The sequence below is a fragment of the Brienomyrus brachyistius genome, chromosome 11, assembly GCF_023856365.1.
Source record: "Brienomyrus brachyistius isolate T26 chromosome 11, BBRACH_0.4, whole genome shotgun sequence".
Taxonomy (NCBI): domain Eukaryota; kingdom Metazoa; phylum Chordata; class Actinopteri; order Osteoglossiformes; family Mormyridae; genus Brienomyrus; species Brienomyrus brachyistius.
The window spans coordinates 9,800,013-9,826,289 of record NC_064543.1 but is presented as its reverse complement, the minus strand read 5'-3'; the positions used below and the strand labels follow the sequence as shown (position 1 = coordinate 9,826,289).

General features: G+C 48.7%; 1 protein-coding gene across 1 annotated transcript in view; it reads right to left on the bottom strand.

Annotated features, from left to right (window-relative positions):
* map2k5 (mitogen-activated protein kinase kinase 5) overlaps positions 1-26,277 on the bottom strand; it is a 48,729-nt gene continuing 22,452 nt past the window's right edge. The window contains exons 9-19 of the mRNA XM_048969346.1: positions 24,622-24,661; positions 21,957-22,025; positions 21,260-21,341; positions 15,895-15,956; positions 14,525-14,573; positions 13,752-13,825; positions 12,155-12,205; positions 11,560-11,631; positions 8,662-8,691; positions 899-925; positions 1-577 (exon numbers count right to left, since the gene is read on the bottom strand). Coding sequence (XP_048825303.1) covers positions 512-577; positions 899-925; positions 8,662-8,691; positions 11,560-11,631; positions 12,155-12,205; positions 13,752-13,825; positions 14,525-14,573; positions 15,895-15,956; positions 21,260-21,341; positions 21,957-22,025; positions 24,622-24,661 — 622 coding nt within the window. The 3' untranslated portion in view covers positions 1-511. The remainder of the gene's footprint in view (positions 578-898; positions 926-8,661; positions 8,692-11,559; positions 11,632-12,154; positions 12,206-13,751; positions 13,826-14,524; positions 14,574-15,894; positions 15,957-21,259; positions 21,342-21,956; positions 22,026-24,621; positions 24,662-26,277) is intronic.

Genomic DNA, 26,277 nt, shown 5'->3' with positions numbered 1-26,277 from the left:
CAACAACCCCACCCACCGATACCTTCTCTTACATGCACATGAACGTGCATCAGCACACGGACACACACACATACGCACATGTGTACGGAGACACACACAGACACACACGGAGACAGACACACATGCACAAAGACACACACACACACACGGAGACAGACACACATGCACAGAGACACACACAGACACAGACACATGCACGGAGACAGGCAGACACACACATACGCACGGAGACAGACACACAGACAGACACACAGACAGGCAGACACACACACACACACATACGCACGGAGACAGACACACAGACAGACAGACAGACACACACACAGACACATGCACGGAGACAGGCAGACACACACACACACACACACACACACTCTCTCCTCGCTCGGTGAGTGCATGGCCCAGGGCAGTTGTGGCATGAGGCGGATTGTGAGCCTGAGGAGAGCTGCCTGCGAGCGCCGTGCTTCATTAGGAAACAAAATATAAGCTTTCCACTCCATTAACAATGACTTTAGGAGCGAAAGCACATAAGAAGTCGACTCACCTCATCAACAATGCACTGCAATAACTGTAGAGGCTTGAACGGGGGGAGGAGGAAGGGAAAGAGTATTAGCCTACATGCAATATCTTTACAGTAGATTGGCAAGGAAAATCATTAATGTAATAAAATGTAGTCCGATTAATCAAAAGTATCAAACTCTTAGAGAAACATTTTCAGCTGGAATGTTCTATTATTTCTAATGGAGCCGGATCCGAAGCCGGCAGTTAAGGGCTTGTGTATTTTTATTTTTATTTTTTTCAACGTGAAATGCAATTTACGAAGTTTAAAGGGAAGCATCGAAGCGTGGGTTAGATGCAGCCTTCAGGAACGCTGTGGATGATACCCCCCCCCCCTTACCATTAAAGATCCCTGGTTTTTCTGAATCTGAAAAACAGGAGAAAAAAAAGGAAGCAAAAATGTAATTAGCACGTCATAATCAAAACGGCGCAACTTGGACACATTATGATCACTGAGAGAAAATGACTGCATCGCTGGTGGCTGTTTGTGGGCATGTGTTAACACCATTTACATAATGAAAATACACAAATGTTAATAGCCTGGTTCTCATTTTTAAAGGGGTGAAGCTCACAGAATGCTAATTTCTTTTTATTTTTTACTATCCTCCACGTTGAATGAAAACACCCCCATAAAACTCGCTTGGTGTGGAGTTCACAGCCTCAGTCGGAGTAAAAAAAAAAAAATATCCAAATATTTTCATACCATTTCAGCCCAGACCTAGATGTTAATGGACTTAATTGGATTTTAGAAATGGAATCTTAATTTATCTGGAGGCTTCTGTATATGAATCTGTAAACTGGGATCATCTGTGTGATTACACAGTATTTATCATTATATTATTACATTATCATTTATTAATGGATTCTGAACACTGAATAATTAACAGAAAATTAATTCACAGAAAGGATACAGCACAGAGCTAAAAATCACACAGTCAAAGGAAACTGAAGGTCTATCACGAGGAGCTCTGCTTGCGTCCGTTTAGGTCTGTGCTCTGGGGTCCCATCCTGTCCCGGTCAGCGTGCCGCGGCGGAGTGTGGGCACACGCGTGTGAGCGCGAGCCGCATGGGACAGCTACGCGAGGAGCTCCGGGCACCAGGTGCTCGGACCCAATGATGAGATGCTAATTTACTCAAGAGCAGCACATCAATCAGGGACGGCGGGGAAATCGGCGCCGCGGGGCGGGACGGAGGTATAACCACGGGCAGGCTGAGCGCACCGCATGTCCGAGGGCCCGGTCTGCAGACGGGGGTGGGGGGGGGGCAGCCATGCAGTGGCCCCGCTCCTAGAGTGGCGCGGAGACGAGCAGCACACCGCGGCCCGGGAGCCGCTTAGCCCCGTGATGAAGAGCGAGCGCAGGCTGCGTGGGGTTTAAAGATGGCCGACCGAAACGCCTCTGTCTGGTCATGAGAGGCCAGTGAATCTTAATTCAAGCGGCTGCTCTGGGCCCTGGTCGCATCAGCCAAACGAATCGCTCATTTCGCAGCTACTTTTGACAATGCGACTGAAGAGGTATTGATTTATTCCCTCAATTAAATAAAGCTTTGTTCCCCTCCCTACCCCCCATCTCAGGAAATACCCAGAGACCCACCCCAGCACAATACCCATTCTGCCTGAATCAGACTCGTTACCAGCTGCAGCAGAAAATTAAGTCATTCAGCAACGATAAAATAACTCCTTACTGGTGACGCAGAGCAACAGAGTGCCGTGCAAATTCAGCGCCGTAGCATTCCCTACGTTCTCGCATTTATTTCAGTGCCATTCATTCATTCAACAAACACAACAAAATGCTTCTAAAAGCCTGTGTTTCCCCAACATGACAAAGGCTCACCAGCAAACAATCATTGAGTTAAATGGACAGCCGATCAAGGCTGAACGTGACAACCAACCTCATTTTTGGACGATGGAATACAACGGCTTGTTTAATATCTCATGTTACAGAAACAACCTGCAGTAATTTTCTCTGTTTTGAAGGGACGGGCGCCTGGCGTGTGGAGAAGCACTGCAGCACGGTGTCTGGCGTGAGTGACCAATCCAAGCTAAGCAGCAGCATCCAGAGAGAAGCAGCCGGTCAATAACTGCGATCCTGCAACAGGTACGGGATCAGATGCATGAGCCAGAGAGGAGCAAGCAAACAGCTGTCCTGAGCTCACCTGCAGGACTGACAGAAGGACTTTTGGCCACATACAGGCTCATGGCCAGGGCTGGACTGGGGGGGGGGGTGAATGATAAATTAATAATAATAATAATACAATTTTCATCTCTTTGTTGGGTCCTCACACTGACACATTCATACAGTAGACAGAGAAGTACCATATGACAGTATTAGTCCCAGCTGTCAGCTGCTAACCACGGAAAAATCTCTAAATCCTTAACTCTGTCCTCCCCCCGCCCACCCTGACCATTATCACAGCCTCATACATTAACTGGGAAGGCGAGGGGGTAGGAGCCAAGAAAAGAAAAGAATATAAATGGAGATAGATAAAGTATTGACGATGACCTAAAAACAAAGAAATAAAGGAATGAAAGAATGAATGAGTGAATGAATGAGTGAATAAATGAGTGAGTGAATGAATGAGTGAGTGAATGAGTGAGTGAATGAGTGAGTGAGTGAGTGAGTGAATGAATGAATGAATGAGTGAGTGAGTGAATGAATGAATGAGTGGGGTTAGGGTCATGATAAATTTCTCCGGCCCAAACAATTCAACACAGGTCACCATTCCTACAGTAGAGTCTGCCTTAAATGACAGTGATAGCTCTTCAGTTAAGACTTAGTGACATACAGCTTCAGACCAGCACCAGCATGGTGACTGGGGAGCAGCTGAAGTTTGGGAGGGGCTCCACATGGGCAGGAGGCCCCCACCAGGACAAATCCTGCGGAGCCTGACGGGCGGCAGTGGGGGGGATATTCACGCCTTTTGATCAAGGCAGTGAATTAAAGGCAGACTATTAAAAAACTTTCATTAGTGGTACGGGGCACCCCATTCTGGTCTCCATGGAGATATGAGTACAGTATGTAGCGAGAAGAATGTTCCATCGCTGTCCCCTCTTCCTCATTGTTACCAAAATGACAATCCTTGCAGTAAAATGGAATCGCCTTCCGCTGCGCTGACTTTAGCTCTCCGCTCGTCTGTGCTGGAATTACGGTCTTGCACGCCGCCTGAGGCTCACAGATTTAGCAGTGACCCAGGGCATGGCCTCCCCCGGCTGACAAATTTTATCACCACATTTTCCCAACTCCCCCCAGAGCCCCCACCCCCTATCTCATCTCCTCCTTAACTAGAAAATGAGACGTCTGTGTCGTGCCATCTTTTAAGATTCATGGAAAATGAGAGGACGAATGTTACATTCTACGCGCCCCCCCCCCCACCTGTATCCCCGCTCTGTGCTCCCCTTCCCCGTCTCATGATTATTGCGATAGAGCTGAAAGTGGAGGATTATGGGAGGGGTGCCCAGAATTCCCACCACGATCTTGACAATATGGCTGAAGTTGGAGAACACACTCTGCTGACAGCAGAAGGGAAAAACAGAAGCCGTGAGATTTAATGAGAAGGGGATCTGCTATTGTGATTCGCCAAAGTCACACAGGCGGGGTCACCAGAAAATCCCACAGCAGGTCTTACTCTTAAAGTGGACGCTGGGAATACCTAACAAACGATTTCATTTGTTCAGTTACTAAAGAATTGTGTCTCTGAAAACCGCCACAAATGACTGCTGTTATTGCTGCAATCTCTGCCCGTCCAAATAAAAATTCTTGGCTCAACTGTGAACAATCTGTGATGTGTATCACAATCAAATTATAATATGTGACAGTTCTGCATGCTGCATAACTAAATTAGGCTGTAGAACAATAGTCATTAACATTTCTGGACAGCCGTCAAAGCCACAGCAGTGGCCATGAAAACACAAAATCGACGCAATTTGGAATGCAGTTTGGCATCAGCATCCACAAGAATATAAAGTACAGCGTTTTATTATTATTACTATCATTATAACTATTAATAATACTACTAAATAAATAAATACTATTATTATAAATCATACCACCAGAATACAAAAATAACTACTGACTTCAGTTATTCAGCAAGAAATTACAGAAATCTATAACTAAATATTTTTATTATTATTATTTTATATTTATATTATATATATATATATATATATATATATATATATATATATATATTTTTTTTTTTTACTTTTACTATATATATTCATATATATTAATCATCTAGCTTATAAAACAGTGGCTGAAAATGCAGTGGATATGTCTAGAGTGCCTAAAATGATTGTATCCTTTTATGCAGTGTAATTGTTCATGTATTTATGATGTTATTTGGCCCCCATGATGGAGCAGGACCTGGACATCACTGTTCTAACCGCATACATGCAGCCCAGGATCTCGCAAAAAGCCATTTCTCACTAAATTATTATTTTTAAAAGCCCCCTGCATTCCTGCACATTACCTACTACCACCACAGCCCACTGCCCACTGCCATCAGTCACATCAGGGGTTTAGGTGCAGCATTTGCTCCTAACCCGATTCCCAGCCCTGCATCCAAGCTGCTGTCCATTTGAACTTAAAGAGCCCTTTTCAAGGGTACAACAGAAGTGCCTGTCCAGTGATTAATGGACATCTGTTGGTCACAAAGCAGTACTCGCCAGTGAATGAGTCTCATTCGGGAGCCTTTAAAAGTCCAGAGCATTAGCACATAAGAAATTATTATGTGCATAAAAAATGGAACCACTGGAGATTTTAAATCTGTTTTTTAGTGCTTTTGCTCGAGCTGAGAGCAACACGCTCAGCGCTGTTTCGTCACAACTCAAATGTAAAGTGACATCCCGCCTCCACAGCTGAACGTCCCCCTGATGAAGACAGTGACCCTCCGCTGCCCCCTGCCCGCTGGGGCACCACACGCCAGGCCCTGCACACAGGGCTAATAAAATCGAGGACTAATCAGGGGATTATAATACCCCACACCAGTCGGTATGTAGGAGTAAAACTGTCAACACAAACAGATATTATTATAATGTAATATAATATAATATAATAAAATAAATGTTCTTTTTATAATTTCTTTTAATAAATTAAAAAAAAAATTTAAAAGAATATCAAAAAAGAAAAGGAAAAAAAAAACCATGTGAAGCAATTTTCGGTCGAAACGAAAACAAAAACCGTAAAATAAAATCACTCGTTTTATATAAAACGCGGAATATTTGTGCGCGTGTGTCTCTGCATGCCTGCATCTCCAAAGCACAGATGGGTAATGATGTAACTTAATTTTGATCAAATATGTTCCAGAGGCCTCGGAAAGCCCTAATGCGAAAACGAGAGCGAAATCTAATCGAGAGAAATAAAAACAGGCAGCGAACACAAAGGCAGCGTGCAGGCGGAGGGCGTCGAGCTGGAGGCTGCGCGCATCATGGCCGAGCCTGGTGTCTTCAAAGATTTTCAGAGCGAACCGTAAAAAACTCCATTAACTCCTGACAAAGAATGCAAATTAATCACAACATGGGGTGAAATGGAATTAAAGACCCTTTTCTAATCAATGACAAGACAGGATGAAACTCCCCCTCAGCCACCCCTCTGTCACTGTGGCCCCCCCCATCCATCCAAGCCTCAATACTGGCTATTCTAAATCGGCCCCCCAAACGGAAGAAGTGAGTGCCCAGGCTCCCGGCAGGGCCAGGACGGGCGTCCCGGACGCAACGCGCCGCCCGTCTCGCTTCCCGCCGCAAAAAATTCATCCCATTAAGAAAAGAAAAAAAAAAAAACACAATGTGGCAGTCATGCAAATCTCGGGCGCATCCAATTTGTTAGAGGCGCTCGATGGCCCGGCGGACGAGCTGAGCTCGGCGCAGACAGATGCACAGGGCTGCGGAAATGACAGCTCCGGCCCGCGGAAGCCTGCTCGCTGCACCGGGCCCGGTAAAGCCCGCAGGTGAACTGTCTGCAGCACCATATGGAGCAGGGAAAATTAACAGCGAGATGAGAATGGCTGTGGCGATGGGGAGCCTCTCTCTGCTCGCTCCTCTTCCCCTGTCGCTGCTCCAAATGAAATTCAAAAAAAAAAAAAAAAAAAACGAAGTGTGGAAAGAGTGAGGAGGGGGGAGGAAGAAGTCATAAATTAATGGGGTGTGAAAACATTCAACATTTTAACACAACACCGGCGGCACTATTTGCACAGAAAAAAACTTTTTTTTTCCCCTTCCCTTTACACTTCAGGTCATTTTGAGGTAATTTATTAATCATAGTCAGTCTTAAGTATACGAGAAGACAAAGGATTTGTTCGATGCGGGTTTTATAAATATACTTTCATAGCGCACCCCCTGCCAACAGTGCCGCAGGAAACAGCTGATGCTTCCCGACTGTGACTGGGGTGCATCTTGGTGCGTTTATATTGGCGGAGAGGTGGGGCCTGCTGTGCCCCCGCCCCCACGGTTTGGGCTTTTACCAAACAGGGCCTCCTGGATTGTACATAACAGGTGCGATTTATTTGAACATTGTTACCTCACTCTACAACCACGGGGAATGAATAAATAAAAATCGGTAGCTGTGTATTTTCCTAGCTGTCACTGCCTGCCCCCCCCCCAACCACTCACATGCTGGAGGGCCACTAAATGCCCAAACAATGTTTACAAAAGGGGGTTAAGAGGGTACAAGTCCTCTTAGTTACCGGTCATGCCAGTCTTACCGGATTTAAGCAAACCATCAACCACAATAGAATAATTGCTCAGACATTTGTTTTAGCCGGTCCCCTAAACTAGCATGAAAGGAAGGTCAGTTTTGTTTACAGGGATTTCGGCTTATTATTTTCTAACATAGGCAATTCTAAAGTGCCGCCTTGTAGCCATTTAAGCAGCCAGCAGAAAAGAAAAGCAGGACAATGCCGCCATTCTGTGCGGAGTTGGGCTGTCATAGCCAGTCACAGAGACGCAACAAGCAACAAGAACCTGGACAGGCCTTCCCACTCACAATCCCTCTCTCCTCTGGTCACCAGGGCTAAGCACGCGATTTGGAGCAGGACAGGAGAGGATGGGGGTCAGGGGGATCCCCCTTTCCCCCTGAACGTGAACACCCGGACATCCTCACGGTCAGTGGAGGGAGGACGAGGGGGCGGATGGCCTCACCGGCCAATTATTATTCAATAACCGTGTTTGTGTCAGCAGAGCCACGTAATCCGAATGTGCATACATTAGTTTATGTAATAACACAATGAGTATTAGCATGATAATGGCTGGTGTTAATAGATGCTGAGGGAAAAGAGCGACAGCACTTTGAAATGAGAATGCCGCGGGCTCGCAGACACACAAAGCATTAGGGAATATCCACAGAGGCCTCCACGCCATGACAGCACACTTAAATAACAGGGGTGAAAGGCAGCGCGGGGGGTGTGAGTCCCCAGCCGCCTATAGACTGGCATCACCCTATTACCCCTCCCTATTGGACTGTAGCCCTGCAGGACAACGTTATTAATTGCATGCAAAACGTTCACTGCTGGGGTAGGTGCATGAAGTACGGGGGGGGGGGGGGTCATCCTTTCAGAGAGGAGTCCGAAAAAAAAACACACCCCACGTTTATCGCCCCACCGCGCAAACACAGATGCCACACTAAAGAACCAAATTCCCAAAGCTGAAGAAATATATATTTCACATAAATTTTGAATATCAACTTCAGCCACTTAAACTGTACAGAGGGGATCGATTAGCAAGCAAAAGCTACTTCTGTCCAACCTGTTATAAGCAGGACGACGTTAAAACATGAAGTCAACACTGTTTACAGGTCAGTACTAAATAGGCTGGGGGATGTCTGAACGTTCTTCAGTGCTTCTTAGACTAAGAGAACGAATCAAATAAAATAAGAAAAAAACACAATAATAATGAACAGCAATAGCAAAAATGATCCAAAGGAGTAATTTTAAAATAAAATCCTAAATCTGACAGCTATTAGTGTGCAGGACAAATGACAAGAGCAACGATTCCCACATGGCATTAAAAGAAAGTGGTTGGTCTTCCCTGGCCTTCACAACGAAGTCACAAACACAGGACAGATAACGGCCACAATCCACCCACCACGCCTTTTTGGTTACATCAGCACTTACCTGTGGGTAAGGGAAAGTGCCCAGAGCGAGCTGTGGGGGGAGGGGGGGGGGGAGAAAGGGAGAGAGAGGGGTAAGAACACAAGCAAGTATTTCAATGGTGAATGAACGGCATGCGACACCATATTTCCTTTGCCAGGTGTCCCCGGCATAAGCCTCCCTCTAAAGCGCGACATTGTGCAGCTGGGACGGCATATGAGGCGAAGGCCGCTGAAGATGCTGGCTAAGCGAATATTCGCTCTTCTCCCGTTTTAATAATGCATAAATATCAACGATGGTGCACATCCCAGGAGCCGCTGCAGGGCCCTGTCGCGACGCCTCTACCCGGTCATGTCAACAATCTCCATCACCGGAGCCCAGGCAACGATGGCGGACATCTACAGGTAGAAGAGGGAGCGGCAGTGTGCATGGGCGTTACCGTGTACACTCACTTCCTGTCCAATATGCAGAACGGCCAATCAGACGCGTTACATTCATCAGGAAGTCAGAATAATCCTTTGATGAATAATGATCGTATTTCCCTGATATACTTCAATGGGAGCTCGTTTCCAGATAGATACGGAGTGTGTTGTTGACTACATGATGATGTTAAAAACATTAAACGCATTACTATATTTGAAGGAAAAGGAATCTGCCGTCTTTTTGCCATTCTAAATAAACACTGCGGCCACAGATGCAGATAACACCGTTAGCATGGCTGCAACACCAGCGACTTGTTGCCGATTAGATCTAATGCCGACCTAAGCTTCAGTGACACATGCATAACAAAAAGCCATTAAATAATCAACAAGGCATAAATGACAAGTAGAAATGACTAGTAGTCGTCTTGTCTTGTAAAATGGATGAAATGAATCTGAAAACTGGAAAAAATGTGCATTTCCTTGCTGTTCCTATGCTGTTCCTTGGGTAGCCAACATGGATGATCTGATGGCCTCGTATCTCCTTACCGTTGCCCTGAGAAACTGAAGACAGATGAAGCCTGTGCCTCCTCCACCCCTCCCCCAACCGCATGCGGCTGAAAGTGTGGGAGGACAGCGTCGAGGCCCCACGTACCCCCCCAGACCAGCATGCTACTCTGATATTCATATGTGAATTAAGCTCAGTTGCTGTTTCTATGGCTATTCCTCTGAGCCCAACTGAAGGAACAGCCCCCCAGGGGACAAACGGGCTGATGCCCCCAGCCCTCCCCCAAGTAGCCTCGGGCTGGACCCCACTGTTAACCACGTTCGCCATTTAATAAAGACCCTTGTGGGGCTTTTCCTTTTTGACATTTCTGAGGACGGTCTCCGCCGTGGGTGGGGGGGGCTGGGGGGGCGGAGGTGGTTGAGGAGACAAACCACAACTGAGCTGAGTGAACATTCTCAGATGAGGTCAGGGACTTCCTGAGCTTGTGGAAGCAGGTCGGGCGGCACTGGGAGCTCCCAGGATCTGATAACAGTTATAAGTTTGGGTGAGAAGAGACCGACTACCCCCCCACCTCCCATCCAGGATGACCTGTTGCTCTTTGTTTGCGTTGAGATGGAAAACCGAATCCAGCTCATATGTTTAACCAAAGTGTTTTCGAACCCAAACATGGAGAGAGACAGGAGAAGGTCCACTGAGAGCAGGTAAGTTCAGAGGTCACACAGGGGCTGTGCTTGGCCTAGGTACCACTTCCAGGCCCAATACAGGCCTTGGAATTGGGGGGGGGGGCAGTATCCTCTCCCGCTGAGCGCAATCTGCTGGACCATTGAGGTGGGGTGGGGGGTCGCTGCTGGGCAGATGGGATGGAGTGCGAGGGAAGCATGATGGTCCAATCTGCTGATGAGAGGAGTGGCGGCTGAGTCTGGATTAGCTTTGACAGAACCGGCGCGGCTCCCCACCGGACAGCACCGCCCTCAAAGGCTCCCAGCCATTAGTTAATCACCTATAAGAGCCAAGAAGCTTGGGGATTAGGGGCTGCAGCGGAACCGGACAAGGGCGGCCGTCCCAGACACAAGGCCAACGGCAAAATGACACCGAGACGCGGCGATTCACCCAAAGTGCACGGAGACGCTTTCATCTTCAAAAAATGTCACTTGGCAGTAATTCCTCATCAAAAAGCCTGTCTGGGGTGAGCAGGCGAGCCGCTACCTGCAGATTAATCCAAATCAGGAGGAGTGAAGGCTGGACCTCATCATATTAACCCCAATGAGACTTACGGTGCTGGGATTCACTCTTATTAAAATGTCTTGATCCCGGCTTGTGAAGTCAATCTTTATTAAGTGAAGGCGTCTTGAAACAATGAAGCCCGAAAACACTGGCTACGACCTCCCTCCCCCCCATCCCACACAGCCCCACTAGCTCAGCGACCACTCTGATATGCATCGCCGTCGATACCTCAGGTGGAGCGAGGCGCGGAACAATTTGTCAGGGCGGCAGAAAGTCCTTAACGGTAACGGATTGAGAATCGATAATGTTAATCAGAACAAGCTCGGTGCATCGGAATGCAAAATTAAGACGTTACTTTAAGACGTAACCCTGTCTGAGCCCCCCCCCCCCCAAGTGTGTCCGTGCTGAGTGGAGCACGTGCATCTCGGTGGTGGCGGAGAGGTCGAGGGGGCTGTGCTCTAATTACTGGGAGTTCTGGTGGCTGCCTGATTGATGGGCTTCTGCCACACCTCCGCCCAGCCTCGGCTTTTCCTCCGGGTGCCATGACGGCCCGGCCCTTGCGTGGTTCCCCGAGCGGCCGCCCTTCACGCAGCTCCCTTGAAGACCCCTTTCCCACAACTCTTCCCTCTATTCAAAGCCTCCACGCCCGCTGCACGCCCTCGCTGCCTTCCCAGGCGATCCGGCCTTTGCCGAAAGCTTCACTGATCTCCGAGCCGCACCATGAGCTGTGCTATCACCGCGATCGAGGTAATTAAACAGCAGACTGCTTACCTCCATGAACGAGATGCCGACGCTCCACACGTCCGAGTGGATGCCATACTGCTCGCCCGATATCCTCTCAGGCTGCGGAGATAAACGCGGAGGGGAAACGGCCATGACGGCCACTTCAGTGTCACTGGAGAAGCTCAGCGGTTATTTAAACACAGGCTCCGCAGAACATAGAGATGTGAATTGAGTCTGGGTCTCCGGGGGTGTGAGACAAGATCAGAATAGAAAGTTGAGTTCTCTGTATGGGGGGGTGGGAGGGGGGAAGACTGCCGCAGGGAAGAGTGAGGACCCAGCCAGGGTCAGCAGAGAGTGTTTGCAGGCCAATCAGCTTCCTGCGTTACCTGTACGGCACACGCAACAGGTGGATGGCCCTCATGTTTACAAGTGCATTGAATTCTATGGGAGTGATGATTATTTACAGGCACTGGGAAGCAGGTAATGTAACATATGAGCAAAGGAGAGAGCAGATCATTTAATTTTCTTGTTCAAAGGCAGCTGGCAGGCTATGACGAGCCGAGAGACTCGCAGGACCTCCACCTCTGCAGAGCAAACGGCCGCGATCCTGCACAGAAGCAGCATGAGAGCGCGTCACACTTACCGCCATGTACGCGTTGGTCCCCACGTAGGTTTTCGCGATGGAGTTCACCAGCTGCAGAAAAAGACACAGCCGAAAGAGTGATGAGCTTGTATGACGGTGAAGCTGCCCACAGAATTAATGCAACTGAGCCTTTCATGGGGGCAGCATGGTGGTTAGTGCTGTCGCCTCACAGCTCTGGGACTAGGGTTCGAGTCTCCTCCAGGGTACCATGTGTGTGGAGTTTGCATGTTCTCCCCCTGTCATTGGGGGGGGGGGGGGGGGGGGGTTTCCTCTGGGTGCTCCGGTTTCCCCCCACAGTCCAAAAACATGCTGAGGCTAATTGGAGTTGCTAAATTGCCCGTAGGTGTGCATGTGTGAGTGGATGGTGTGTGAGTGTGCCCTGTGATGGACTGGCCCCCCATCATGGGTTGTTCCCCGCCTTGTGCCCGTAGCCTCCAAGGTAGGCTCCGGACCCCCCCGGTTTCAGAATATGAATAACACTTTTATTTCCATGGGAATCTAGGTTCACGGTTCAAGGAAGTGATGTCACAGGATTAAGAGAATAGTTTTGTCCTTCCTGCCTCCCCATTGGCTTTAGCAGGACACTCTCGGAAGCATACCTGTCGCATGCAGCTGATTCCAGAGTTATGAAATCAGACCACGAGACGCCATGCAGCACGTATGAAATGTAAAACACACACCAAAGTCCGCAATTCATGCAGGGAGCTGACTGGCGATTGGTGGCTGTGTCATCTGCTCAGATTCCAGCTAAGCATCCAGAACAGGAACATGTCTCTTTAATACAAAGTGCTCCTGAGGTGGCTAACTGGAGAACAGGAGATGCTAACGGGTCTGCATTGGTGACCCCGCAAGATCCGGCTGGGGGCCGCGGGAAATGCTGGCGCATTCCATTCAGGTACCGGCATTATTGCCGTCGCGAGTAGGAGCGTGTGCTGCCGGGGACGCCCAAGAGACAGGGCACAATGAAGGTGACGTTCACAATGCCAAGCGGCATTAATGATGGGGGCTGGATAATGAGCGTGCTCCCCAACCACCGAGAGAGCCCGGTCTGGTGGGGGGGGGGAGGGGGGCTTTCTGGCTGACACTGACCTTCCTCTAGGCAGAGAGCTGAGCTAACAGCCATTCAAACCCGTATCTGGGGGGTCACCGTCTTTGCTACTCTCAGAGGAGGGAGGGATGAAAATTAATTAAAATTGGTCTGAGTGGTAAATGCCGTAGCTTTGTTGCGCCCCCACCCTCCCCTGCGTTCACTGAGGCGGCAGGGCCTTCCCTGGTGCTATGCCCCCCCCCCACCCCCACCCCCCACCCCAAATGGCCTTGGCTATTGTCTGTCAGCCAAGCTCTCGCCTTGTCATGAGACACATATCAATGAAGTAGCTGCCTTGTTTTCCTGAGTAGTGATTACAACACCAGCAACCCCCCCGCATGCCGAAACAATGCCGCCTGAGACAGGCACCATCCAGACGGCAAAGAAGCCCATCTCTCAGCTCGGCGCGGGAGGGGGGGTTACCTTTGCACAGGTCAGTATCCCTGCAGGTAGACAGAAGACACAGATGCAGGTGGGGTGATGTGCTGGCACGCGCTCAGAACAGCATACCTGGGTGCTGACCCCGAAGTCACACAGCTTCACCTGCCCCCGCGTGTTCACCAGCATGTTAGAGGGCTTCACATCTGGAGGGGCACCGCGGGAACAGTCATGTCAGTATGGGGGGAGGGTAAGAGGGCACGTGGCCTGCCTGTTTGCCTTCAGGTGTTGTGCACTGAGTGGAAGGCAGGGCTATGTCGTGTGTGTGTATGTGTGCATGTGCGTGTGAATGCGTGTCTGTGTGTGAGCGCATGCGTGTATGTCGTTTGTGTGTGCATTGAGACACTCTGAGCTCCTTGCATGGCCACCAATAGCGACAGGCTGCAGACCAGACTCTCACTCATGCACAGACAAGCTGCAGACCAGACTCTCACTCATGCACAGACAAGCTGCAGACCAGACTCTCACTCATGCACAGACAAGCTGCAGACCAGACTCTCACTCATGCACAGACAAGCTGCAGACCAGACTCTCACTCATGCACAGACAAGCTGCGCGCTCCGAGGCGGCGTCCTTGTCTCCAAGCAGGCCCCAGCCACTCCACAGTTTTATTCAAACCCACCAACCCGTACAGACTGACCGACCAATAAGGGGTCAGATGATTAGTCTGTTTGCTTGGCAAGCAGTTCATAAATTCGGTGTGCCAGTGGTAGAACAGAAAATATATGGAAGGTGTTGAGGTTGCAGAGGAGGCCACTGCGCCACACGTGCTGATGTGCTGCACCACTGGCACCAGCCCGCGTGGCTGAACATCTTGTGCCACTCGCCTTGCTTTCTGCACTCACCTCGGTGCAAAATCTTCAAGCTCCAAAGGTATGTCAGACCTTTCACCACCTGGAAGCAACGGGGACATGTAGGGTCATACGAAGGGCGTCGACATCGTTCAATAAAATAACTTTATGCGTCAAAAAATGTTTGAGGGAAAAAAAACACACACAAACACACACACATATATATATATATGGTATAGAAGGACAAAAAACAACCTGCTGTTATACGCACACTGTCAGACTCCAGACTGCACAATCCACGTAATATTTGGTCGAGGATTAGAGATGTGGATGCTGATGCTCAGTAACAGTCGTACAATGTGGGCAAGACCCAGACAGACCCCATGACACAACCGAGAAGCTCCATCAGTCAGGAGCATCACAGGATTCATTTCAGACAAGCAGCCATCGCAGCGACACCTCATTTCCCATCGCGTTTGTTTGTCGGCACCATCAATGAGAGGAAGAAATTGAGTGAAAGGATTTTAATGAAACACTCAACTTCGTTAGATTAATTTTAAAACGATTAAAAAGCAAGGCAACTTATTAAGGTTTAATGCTGGACCAGGGGATCTGTCATACTTGCAAGAGATCAAAGTTGCCATGGGCTGGCTGTGTTGCGTCTTTCGAGGGAGAGAAGAATGCAAAAACAAATCTGCGAGCTTTCCTAGCGGCAGGAGACGTGCACTTAGCGAGGCCAACCTGCATGCCGCATGCGACCTCGGGAGTCCTGGGGGGCTTTTAAGCAGATGATGGTTGGGGATCGTTGTCAGTGAAAGGGAAGGAATTTGGGGGGGAAAGCTGGGATTGAAAGTTGCCTATATGGTCATGTCAGCTTGCTTACAGTGAGGAGGGGGCATCCTGTAAAACACGGGATACGTGAACTGGAAGGCAGAAGGTCAAAAAACCGGGGTGAGTCGTATCAACAGCTGAGTGGGTTGGGCTGGATTGGGTGGACTGGGCTGGACTGGGCTGGACTGGGTTGGACTGGGTTGGACTGGGTTGGACTGGGTTGGACTGGGTTGGACTCACTCCTCCACCTTCGAACACATGACTGCATGTGAAAGTAACAGCAGCATCCATCACAGCAAACGCCGGCGCTGGCAGTGCAGCCGTCTATATTCCAGCGTACTTAGGAGGTCTTCACACAGAGTGAAACACACACGTCTTCACAAGAACATCAGCGGATTTCAGGAGGGAGACACCAGGATGCTGATACACCGGGATAATGTGAGCTTCACATTATGGGACGCTCAGCGCGCCGACGTCTGGATTCAGACTTTCCACAAAAGAGCTCCGATCAGCCAGGTAATCAGAGTCTGTAGGCGTGTGAATGGATGGTGAGTGCGACTGCATGAGGGTGGATGGGCAAGCGGATGACTCACCGCCACGGCGATCCTGCCTAGCACGTGCTCTGGGACTCTCCGGTACACGTCCAGCGAGCCTCCTGCACACAGACACACATGGCAAGGGCAGACCATCACTTGTGGTTAATATCAAACTGAAATAAGACCTTTGGCTGTGTAGGGTGTCTGGCAGAGCTAACAGGAAAACATTTCAGTCTGGCATTTCAGTCTTGTAATGACATTAAAGATGAAGAATTCCTTTATATTCCCCACTGTAAGCATAACAATCAGGCCCGCATTACCAAGGACGCATGAAGAAGGATGAAATATAAAGCTGCAAAACTCTCGTGTTCCTCAGTTCAGAAATAAAACACCAAGCATGTCCATCAACCTGCTCTGGAAAACATTCACTCCCTGCTAAAGAAGGACCTTCTGCCAATAATCACCACTGATTATTTCTTTTACAATGATGCAACAATTGCCAATTATAATTTCCATCCATCCATCCATCCATCCATCCATCCATCCCTTTCCTGAAACTGCTTATCCTATTCAGGGTCGCAGGGGGTCCAGAGCCTATTCCAGAGACTCCGGGGGCAAGGTAGGGAAAAACACAGGATGGGGCGCCAACCCAACACAGGTCACACTCACACACCACACACACACCTACGGGCAATTTGGCAACTCCAATCAGCCTCAGCATGTTTTTGGACTGTGGGGGGGAAACCGGAGAACCCGGAGGAAACCCCACGACGACATGGGGAGAACATGCAAACTCCACACACATGTGACCCAAGCGGAGACTCGAACCTGGGTCCCAGAAATGTGAACTGATATTAATAATAAAACCACTACACTAACCACTGCATAGCCGCACTGTCACTCCAATTGTGATTTGTGATTCCAAATAATAACTTGTGCTTTGTACTCGCAGAAATGCAAGTCAACATTTAACAATGAATGAATGAAAAGAAGCACCTGAAATATTTGTTACAGGGGGAAGAAATGACAAACTGCTTTGTCATTTTACCTGCATGGGGGAAAATCTCATGACATTTGCAAAACTACTGAATTTTGCTAGTGTCCTTAAACTGAGGGATTGTAAATACTACAACAGTAATGTGAAGTACAGGTTCTCCAATCCAAAACTGTCAAGACCTTCGATACACACAAAGAAAAACAGGCACTCCAACACTGAGAGCTTCATCCCTTTTTAAGGGGTAAAGACGACATCGATGAAACGTCATGAATGCCATCAAGCACAATGAAATAAAATATTATTGATATAACATCCAGACAGAATTCCCACGTAAAGGTGCAGAACGGCAAGACCAGTCTTAGGACATAAGAAACATCAGTGTCCTTAAGCATCCTGGCACCTGCAGCCACCTTTCAGTATTAACGTGCTGCACAAATCAAAACAGGTTAAAAAAAATCTACCTCCAACTGCAGCTGAATCAGCTGAATAGGTCATCCTGTTAATTCCGAAAAGCATAAAACGTGCTGTCGCCCCCTAAAAACTTCAAGCGAAGGCATTCGCCTCGCCCCCCCCCCCCCACACACACACACCCCCCCCACCCATTTTCACAAATCAGCCAGAACACCACAGCACAAATAACAGGCCAGGATCAATACCGCCCTGGAGCGGATATGGGGTTTGGACCTCAGAAGCGCGGCACGCTGCCATGTGTGTAGGGTCTGGGGGAGAGGCAAAGCCCCACGTAGCTATAACCCGGCCTGCCTGCCTGCGGCCATGAGGACAGAATGATTAAGAGTCACGTTACCCGTTACCTGCCAGGGTAGTTTAGACAAGGAGAAGAAACTAAAGACTGATTACACAGGACAACTGCGGAGAGAAATATTTAGCTGTAATCCAGGAGGGACTAAGGACAGGAAAACAAACAAACAAAGATCATCTATGGCAGAAAGGCCCCACTCAAAAAGATCAGGTGCTATGCAGGGTCCGTAAGAGGCTGTCAGAGGAACACGGCAGTGCAGTACAGGGTGGTAGAGGAGGGCGGGGTGCAGCATCACAGCTCAGAGCCATCTAGGGTGGACCGATATGCCAACAAAGTATCGCATCGTGATTATGAACATTCATACCGTCATGAGTTTGGATACCGTATCGTGATTATGAACATTCATACCGTCATCAGTTTAGATACCGTATCGTGATTATGAACATTCATACCGTCATCAGTTTAGATACCGTATCGTGATTATGAACATTCATACCGTCATCAGTTTAGATACCGTATCGTGATTATGAACATTCATACCGTCATCAGTTTGGATACCGTATCGTGATAGAGCATAAAAACACGTTTTCTTGCATAATTCACAGTAATGATGCACTATTTATACACAAATTCCATCAAGGTACGAGTATGTTGGCATAATTCATCATTATAGCTGCATGCCGCATACCTCAGTAAAACAATTTAGTCAATCAGAAACGCTCAAAACCATTGATATTCTTAAATAAACATTGATATTCTGAAAATACTTTGATATTGTTTACTGCATATCACCCAGCCCTTGTGTCAACTACCCTTAAGGCACCCCCCACAATCTCCAAGATGAGATTTGCTCTGGGCAGGATGCCCATCTACCGCAAGGCGCACTGACAAAGGACTTCAGGATGCCATGGTCCAGCAGGATTGTGTTTCTGGCTGAAGAGGAAATCCTGGTGTACGGTGGAGAGACTGTACCCTCGGCAAACACTGAGCATGGGCTGGCTTCGGACCCTCAGCCATGGGCTCCACACTGACGCACCCAGCACCTCCCCTAAAAAAAATACTTTAGGATTTTCTTGCCCCATTTTCTATACTGGTATTCTGGTTTCTAAATCACAGGCTTCACTCCCCCGTGCGGGGAGCAGACCCAAAAGCCACTACGGGTTTCAAAGTTCTCTGCCCCGAGACAGAATCAAACCACACCGGCTGAACGATGCTGTACTGACCCAGACCTCCAGGACTGAGTGGGGACCAACACTTAAACCTGTGGTTCCTCGACAATCCACAACATGACCCAGAAGGACAGATGGATGGATGGATGGACGGACTTTAGTAACAGGGCTGCCTTCTAGTTTGTCGAAAATGCCAAAATAGCTACACAGCCAGCTAAACGCGCACAGCTCTTAGACGCCAATGTAACCCTTCAAAATAAGGCAGCGCAGCCATACGATGCAGTGGGAGACGAAGGGATGAGAACAATGTGTCAGAGGGACGGGAGGGAGCAGCTGGGCGGGAAAGAGCGTGAATACAAGGCGCCGGCGGCACTTTGTCACAAGGCCTCACAAGGCCGAGGCTTTTTCTATGAATCCTAACAACTCCGGTATGAAATCTTGAACTTGACCTTCATCATCTATCAAAACATTAAAACATGTTTATGGAAACTTTATTATTAAAGTATATTCGAATCCCATTTGGAAATATGGGGTGAAACAGAAAGTATCATTATAATACTTATTTAATATATGTATACACCAATCAGCCATAAGATTCATTTTGCTCCATGGTTCAGTTCTGACGCTCACAAGCCCTTTGTAGGTGCTTCAGGTGGTGGACTGGGCTCAGTATGGGCAGTCCGGCCGGCCGTGGCTATCCAGCCCCATACGCAGCACTGGGTGCCCTGATACCTTCCTATCACAGCCAGCAGTAACTTTTTCAGCAATTTCTGCTACAGAGGGATCAGACCGAACGGACTAGGCCTCAATTCCCACGCGCATCAGTGAGCCTTTAGAACCGTCGCTGGTTCACCGGTTGGCCTTCCTTGGACCACCATTGGTAGGTACTGACCACTAGATGCCGGGAAGACCCCACAAGACCCGCTGTTTTGGAGATGTTGAGACCCAGTCATATAGTCAGACAGATCTTTTCTCTTGCACATTTTTCCTGCTTCCAACACTTGAAGAACCGGGCGTTTCCTTGCCTAATGTACACTATATAGACACCTGGCCATGACACCTAAAGGAACTTCCATGTCATCACATTGTAAATCCATAGGCATCAATGTGGAGTTGGTCCTTCTTTGGAAATACAACAGTTGTCACTCTTCTGGGAAGATTTTCCACAAGATTTTGGAGCGTTTCTGTGGGGATTTATGTCCATTCATCCAGAAGAGCATCTGTGAGATTTGTGGTGTTTGCGATGTTGGACATGAAGGCCTGGCTCACAATCTCTGTTCTAGTTCATCCCAAAGGTGTTCGATGGAGTTGAGCTCAGGGCTCTGCGCAAGCCAGTCAAGTTCTTCCACACCAAACTCACCCAACCATGTCTTGATTTACCTTGTTTTGTGCACTGGGGCACACAGTCATGCTGGAACAGAAAAGGACCTTCCTTCCCCAAACTGCTCCCACAAAGTTAGAAGCATAGAATTGTGCAAAATGTCTTGGTATGCTGAAGCATTTATGAGTTTTCTTCACTGTCTAGCCCAACCACTGAAAAACAGCCCCACACCATTACCCCTCCTCCACCAAACTACAGTTGGCACAACGTAGTCAGGCAGGTAACGTTCTCTTGGCATCCGCCGAACCCAGACTCATCCATCAGACTGCCAGACAGAGAAGCGTGATTCGTCACTCCACAGAACACGTTTCCACTGCTCCAGAGTCCAGTGACGACGTGCTTTACACCACTGCATCTGACGCTTGGCATTGCTCTTAGCGAAGTGAGGCCTGCATGCAGCTGCTCGGCCATGGAAGCCCATTCCATGAAGCTCCCAGTGCACAGTTGTTGTGCTGGAGTTAATGCCAGTGGAGGTTTGGAATTCTGCAGCTACTGAGTCTACAGACCACTGGCGACTTTCATGTTTTATACGCTTCAGCACTCGGTGACCCTGCTCTGTTACTTTACACGCCACTTCATGGCCGTTTTCTGTTGTCCATAGGAGCTTCCACTTTGCAATAATACTACTTACAGTTGACCACGTAATATCTAGCAGGGAAGAAATTTCATGAACTGACTTATTGCAAAGGCAGCATCCTATGACAGGACCGTGCTTCAATACACTGAGCTCTTCATAACGACCCGTTCCTTCACAAATGGTTGTAAACCTCACTGCATGGCCTGGTGCAGGATTTTATACTGATTTATCTGTGGCAATGAGTCTTAATCAAACACTTGAATTTACTGATTAAGGGGGGGGTGTCACAATACCTTTGTTGTCCATATAATGTATAATGGAACCCTTAACAAGTGCTGTTGTGATAAGATAATCAATGTTATTCAGCAAACCTGTCAGAGGTTTTAATGTTGTGGCTGATGGGTGTATATGTGTATATTATATATCACATAAAGCACAATTGCATACGTTTACACAAGAATAACGATGTAATGTGATGCAGATATTTTTGTTTTGTAGGGATAAATATGATCAAGGTGAAAAATGAAAAAAAACTCACCATCCATGAACTCCGTGCAAATGGAGATCCGATTCTCAACAAAGAATGCACTGTAAAAGGTGATTATGTAGGGGGAATCACACTGTGGAAAAGAACAGGGGTAAAGTCAGATAAATGTAAAAAATGGCTGGATAGACAGATTGCGGATGACTTCACTCCCATTACATCACAGGTAAGCACATTCTGCGTCTGTAACGTTACACATGGCCGAGGTCGGGGGGAAGGAACTGAAGAGGTCTTGGGGCAGAGCAAAGTGTTTAGGTTAGGCTCAAAATGGCAGCCTTGAGATCAGGAAAACACAAGATGGGCGACAGGCCCCAGGGCTGCCATTAGACCCCCCAGTGTATTTGTGTTCATTGTACCCGAACGCTTGAACCCTGCTATTCACCTGTTGGCCGGTCTCCTTTGGGGAGGGGTGGCTCAGCATGAATTATTGAATGGGACACTAAAGAGAGTGAGCAGCAGTCACATGCCTCCGCCTTGTGTTCTGCCAGCCCAGAGCGCGTGTCACTGATCCCCGGCTCGTCCCGAGGGCAGACAGGTGATACGTGCAGCAGATAACAGAGCGGCCCTCGCGAAGGGGAGCCCGTTAACCGCCACGGAATAAAGTCGCCGGCCAACCAAGATAGGCGTCCCATCAACCGGGGGTGGGGGCACGTGGCTGGACAGAGAGGGGAGACCCTGTCCAAAGACCGACCTTGTACAGGATCTCCAGCTCGGACATGATCTGCTTCTGCTGCTCCACTGTGATGTCCAGGGGAATCACCTGCAGGAACCAGGAGAGAAATGTGGCAAGGTCAGGAACAGCGGAGTGGCTCCTGGAGATCAGCCCGGGGGAACATGGAACACCAATGAATGATGAGACCTCAACACAAACACAGCAGGTCAAGCAAAGGTCAAACAAAGGTCAAGCAAAGGTCAAGCAAAGCAATTTGCCAACTTCACAGACCAAACATTTCAGTTTCACTGACATAACCGGCAACATCTTGCATTGCTCATCCCATGTGGAGGTAGAGAAGGAAAAGCAGAGGAGCAGCGTCAGTGTCTGGATCTCACGGAATTTCTGCTTGCTGCTTTTCTGTTAACAAAACTCACTAAGCTCATCTCACCCAGCAGCCTTCATCTGTAAAGAGATCCATTGTTGTTCACGAGATCTCCGGGGGCGAGTGCAGAAACCAAAAGATACTTGAGGGGTGTTGAAAGAAAAAATCCACAGCAGACTGCTAAAAGGGGTCTTATCATGACAAGCGTCAAATCAAGTCACCATCCAGCAGAATCCTCGAGCAGCGAAAACGAGATCGAAGAACCAGCCTTGAGCCGTACGGCAGGAACAAATGTGGTGCTTAACTGCAAACCTGACGTGGCAAAAGGGGCCTTTTGTGAAATTTCTGAGAGCGAAGCCGCACCTTTTAACCCGTGTGGGGGGGCTTCCTCAGCCGGGCCACAGTCAGCAGCCAGGCGGAGTCGGGATATGAAGGGGAACTACAGGAGATGGGAGGTGTTACTCTTAAAAAGAAAATAAAATGTGCTATTCAGCCTTAGGACATAATAGGGCCGGGGGAGGGGGGGGTCTGTCAGGCTTAAAGCCTACAGTGAAGTGCCAGAATTATAAATTTGCTCTTTGTGCCCCCAATTAGTAAGGGGCTATTAAAACCCCCCTCCCAACAAATACAACCATTCATCACTGCGTGTCAGTGACTATTCCATCTGTTTACAGGAACCCGCAAGACTGCGGTGGACGGCGGAGCGCAATAACAGGTCAAATTAAAGCTCCACTCTTTTAAGTCACCTCCCAATCCCAAGAGCAGACCCCAACAGCCCCCAAAAAGGTCCCGCACACATGTGGAAAGAGAGGGGCACGTGTACACACACACACACACACACACACACACACACACACACGCACACACACACACACACACACACACACACACACACACACACGCACACACACACACACACACGCACGCACACACGCACGCACACACACACACACACACACACACACACACACACACGCACACACACACACACACACACACACACACACACACGCACACACGCACACACACACACACACACACACACACACACACACACACACACGCGCACACACGCGCACACACACGCACGCACACACGCACGCACACACACACACACACACACACACACACACACACACGCACACACACACACACACACACACACACACACACACGCACACACGCACACACACACACACACACACACACACACACACACACACACACGCGCACACACGCGCACACACGCGCACACGCACACACACACACACACACACACACACACACACGCACGCACGCACACACGCACACACACACACTTGGCATGGTATATGGACAAAACGTCCCGAAGAGGTGACCTGGCAGCCCAAGAGACATAACAGCCTGTCTCACACCTTCTCCCTTGTGCACCGTGACTCTCCCCACTGCTGCAGCGCACGCAGGAAAAATAGATGCATTTAATTAACACCATGCTGCACAGGGTGAAATAACAGGACATCGCTGCTTCACGTTTGCTTTTAAATTGAAATGCAACGAAACGCTGCATTTTAACACCTTGATACATTATGGTACGATAACTGGTGCGTGTTTGCGCTTGTCTTAATCGGTCCAAATATACTCCTGCATTCTTGGTAAATCCTTTCCGAAGGACTCTGCTGGGAGGCTTTTCTAAACGGGTGTGACAGAGTAATACAGGAACGCGAACAAAGCGAATGGCGGATCAGTACGCCGCCTGTTCCACCAGGCGGGACTCGACCGGAGACCCAGCCACCTGCCAAACAGTTTCATGTCAGTCAGTCTGCCTCAGTGTCATGTAACACAAGGAGAATCACTTTCCATCGCCATTGACACAAGAAATTTGGCTGTATCCCCAGTCAGCAGGGTCCTGGACAGTACCAAAGATCACAGACAATAGTCAAAATGGGTTTCACATTAAAACGTCTGTTGGGGATGGGGGAGGGGGTGCTGGAGACTATGCCTCTCATAATTGATGATGTATTGAGGTATGATGTAATATTCAATATGTTATGTATGATATATGATATCTATTTTCTGCTCTTTTTCTAGATCAGCTAACCCTAACCTCATCTACTAGTTCAGCCCTGGAAAAGGGGACGTCCTTTTTGAAAACCGTCCTTTCAGGCCGGCACTATAACCAGGCAAGGCTTCTTAACGGGTGAAGTGAGCCTAAATTATTTACACATTAGATGATTCAGAGGCGAGACTTAAACAGCCAAGACGTCTCCATGCATGTCAGGGGTCACACGGATGACGGCAGAATAGCAGTGGCCGTGAATGCGATCACCACATCTCACTCACCTTGACGGCTAAGGCCCTCGTGCCCTGGAGATGACAGGCTCTGTTGGGTGGGGAAAAAAAACACAAAATAAACATGTGGTCCAGCTAGGGTGGAGCTGGAGAAGAGGCGGAGACAAACACAGGTGACACTGGTCTAGGGGTGGCTCTCTACTCAACAGAGTCCGTGACCCCAAGCTGCCCTCAAGCGTGTGACTTAAAGAAATCCACATCTGCATGATCCTGCGCGTGATCCGCCGTTGGACAGACGTGCTGCTTTACACACTACGCCTCACTAAAGCCGCTCCCCATCCTAACCAGGTGCTCTGTTAATTAAAACTGGATAATCTACAGGTGAACGTTTGGTCTGCAGTTTGTTTTTCTTTGTCTTAGTCCACCGCGCTTTGGCTCAAACTGCCGGACGAGTACTTCTGAACGATTCTCAGGCGCAACCCAAAGAAGAGTCAGGACTGGGGTGGCCACAGACGCAAAGGGATTAAAGGCCCATGGTGCGACAGCAGTGAAGTGTGTTTACCAGAGAGCTAAGTGAGCTGCTCCGATAAGAGATAACGGGGTGTGAGTCGGCGAGGCTGGGGAGGGCTGCCCCTCCGGCGCCCGTCCATTCACTGTTTTAATTAGCCCATCAGAGGAGGCTGGCTCCCATTTTCCTGGCCTGGTGAGGTTTTGGATTGCAGGTGGATTAGAAGCGAAGCCATGATGATTAAATTATGATGCTCGATAATTCATACCGGCGGATTGGGTTTCTGGCAAAGGGCAAAGCGTCGCGGTCTGGTTCCCGGAAACCCCCGACAATGGCTACCTATCATTTAATCACCCGGACGGGACAGATGCACAACGAGGGTGTGGGGGAGAAATGACAAAGATGCGGCACCCTAAACTGACGAGCAGAGGGCACGGTTTATTCCGGACAGGTCCCTGGCCCCGGAGAGCTAATGACGTCGCTCGGACGGCGGGTCGAGTTTCATCAGTGCTGTGTCTGAACCGGCTGACTGCTTTAATTAATGACCAGCTCCTTTAAGAGCTCGCCCCGTTACCGGTGTCTGACTCACTAGCCATTCCTTAAAATGAACGCAAATCCTTTCGCATTTTTCACGCAGCGCCCAAACCCACGACGCCACCCATCATGTCCGGCTCCTTTCTGTTCCGTCACCGTTATTTGCTTTCCCCCTCACTTCGCATTTCTCTTCTGTTCACTGTACTCAGGAGCCCTCTTTCCACTTTTTAGTTTTGATGGCTTACTCTTCCTTTAACCTCAATCAATACCGGTTAAGCAAGACTGGTATTTCTTAATTAAGACAAGAATGAGATGTTAATTGAAAAAGGAGGCCTTACGGTGTCTGACGTTAAATACTGATCACGCCGCTCCTCATACATCGTCAGGGACGCAATTAGGCTTCTGTTTGCCATCTCAGGATGTTTTCCCACTTCAAATTAACAGGCTCCGAACACAATGGAAAAACAACTGTCCAACTGTCATTTTGACTGTGACATCATCATCATCATCATCATTATCGCTGCTAACGGCTAATGAGCCACGTTTGCAGGGTAGCCGCGGTGCTGGGCAGTGAGAACCCTCCCTGAGAGCGGCCACACAGAGCTGCCAAAGCACACAGACCTCCCACACTTGGCCCCCGGTTGGTTGTTGTCTTCATTTAATCT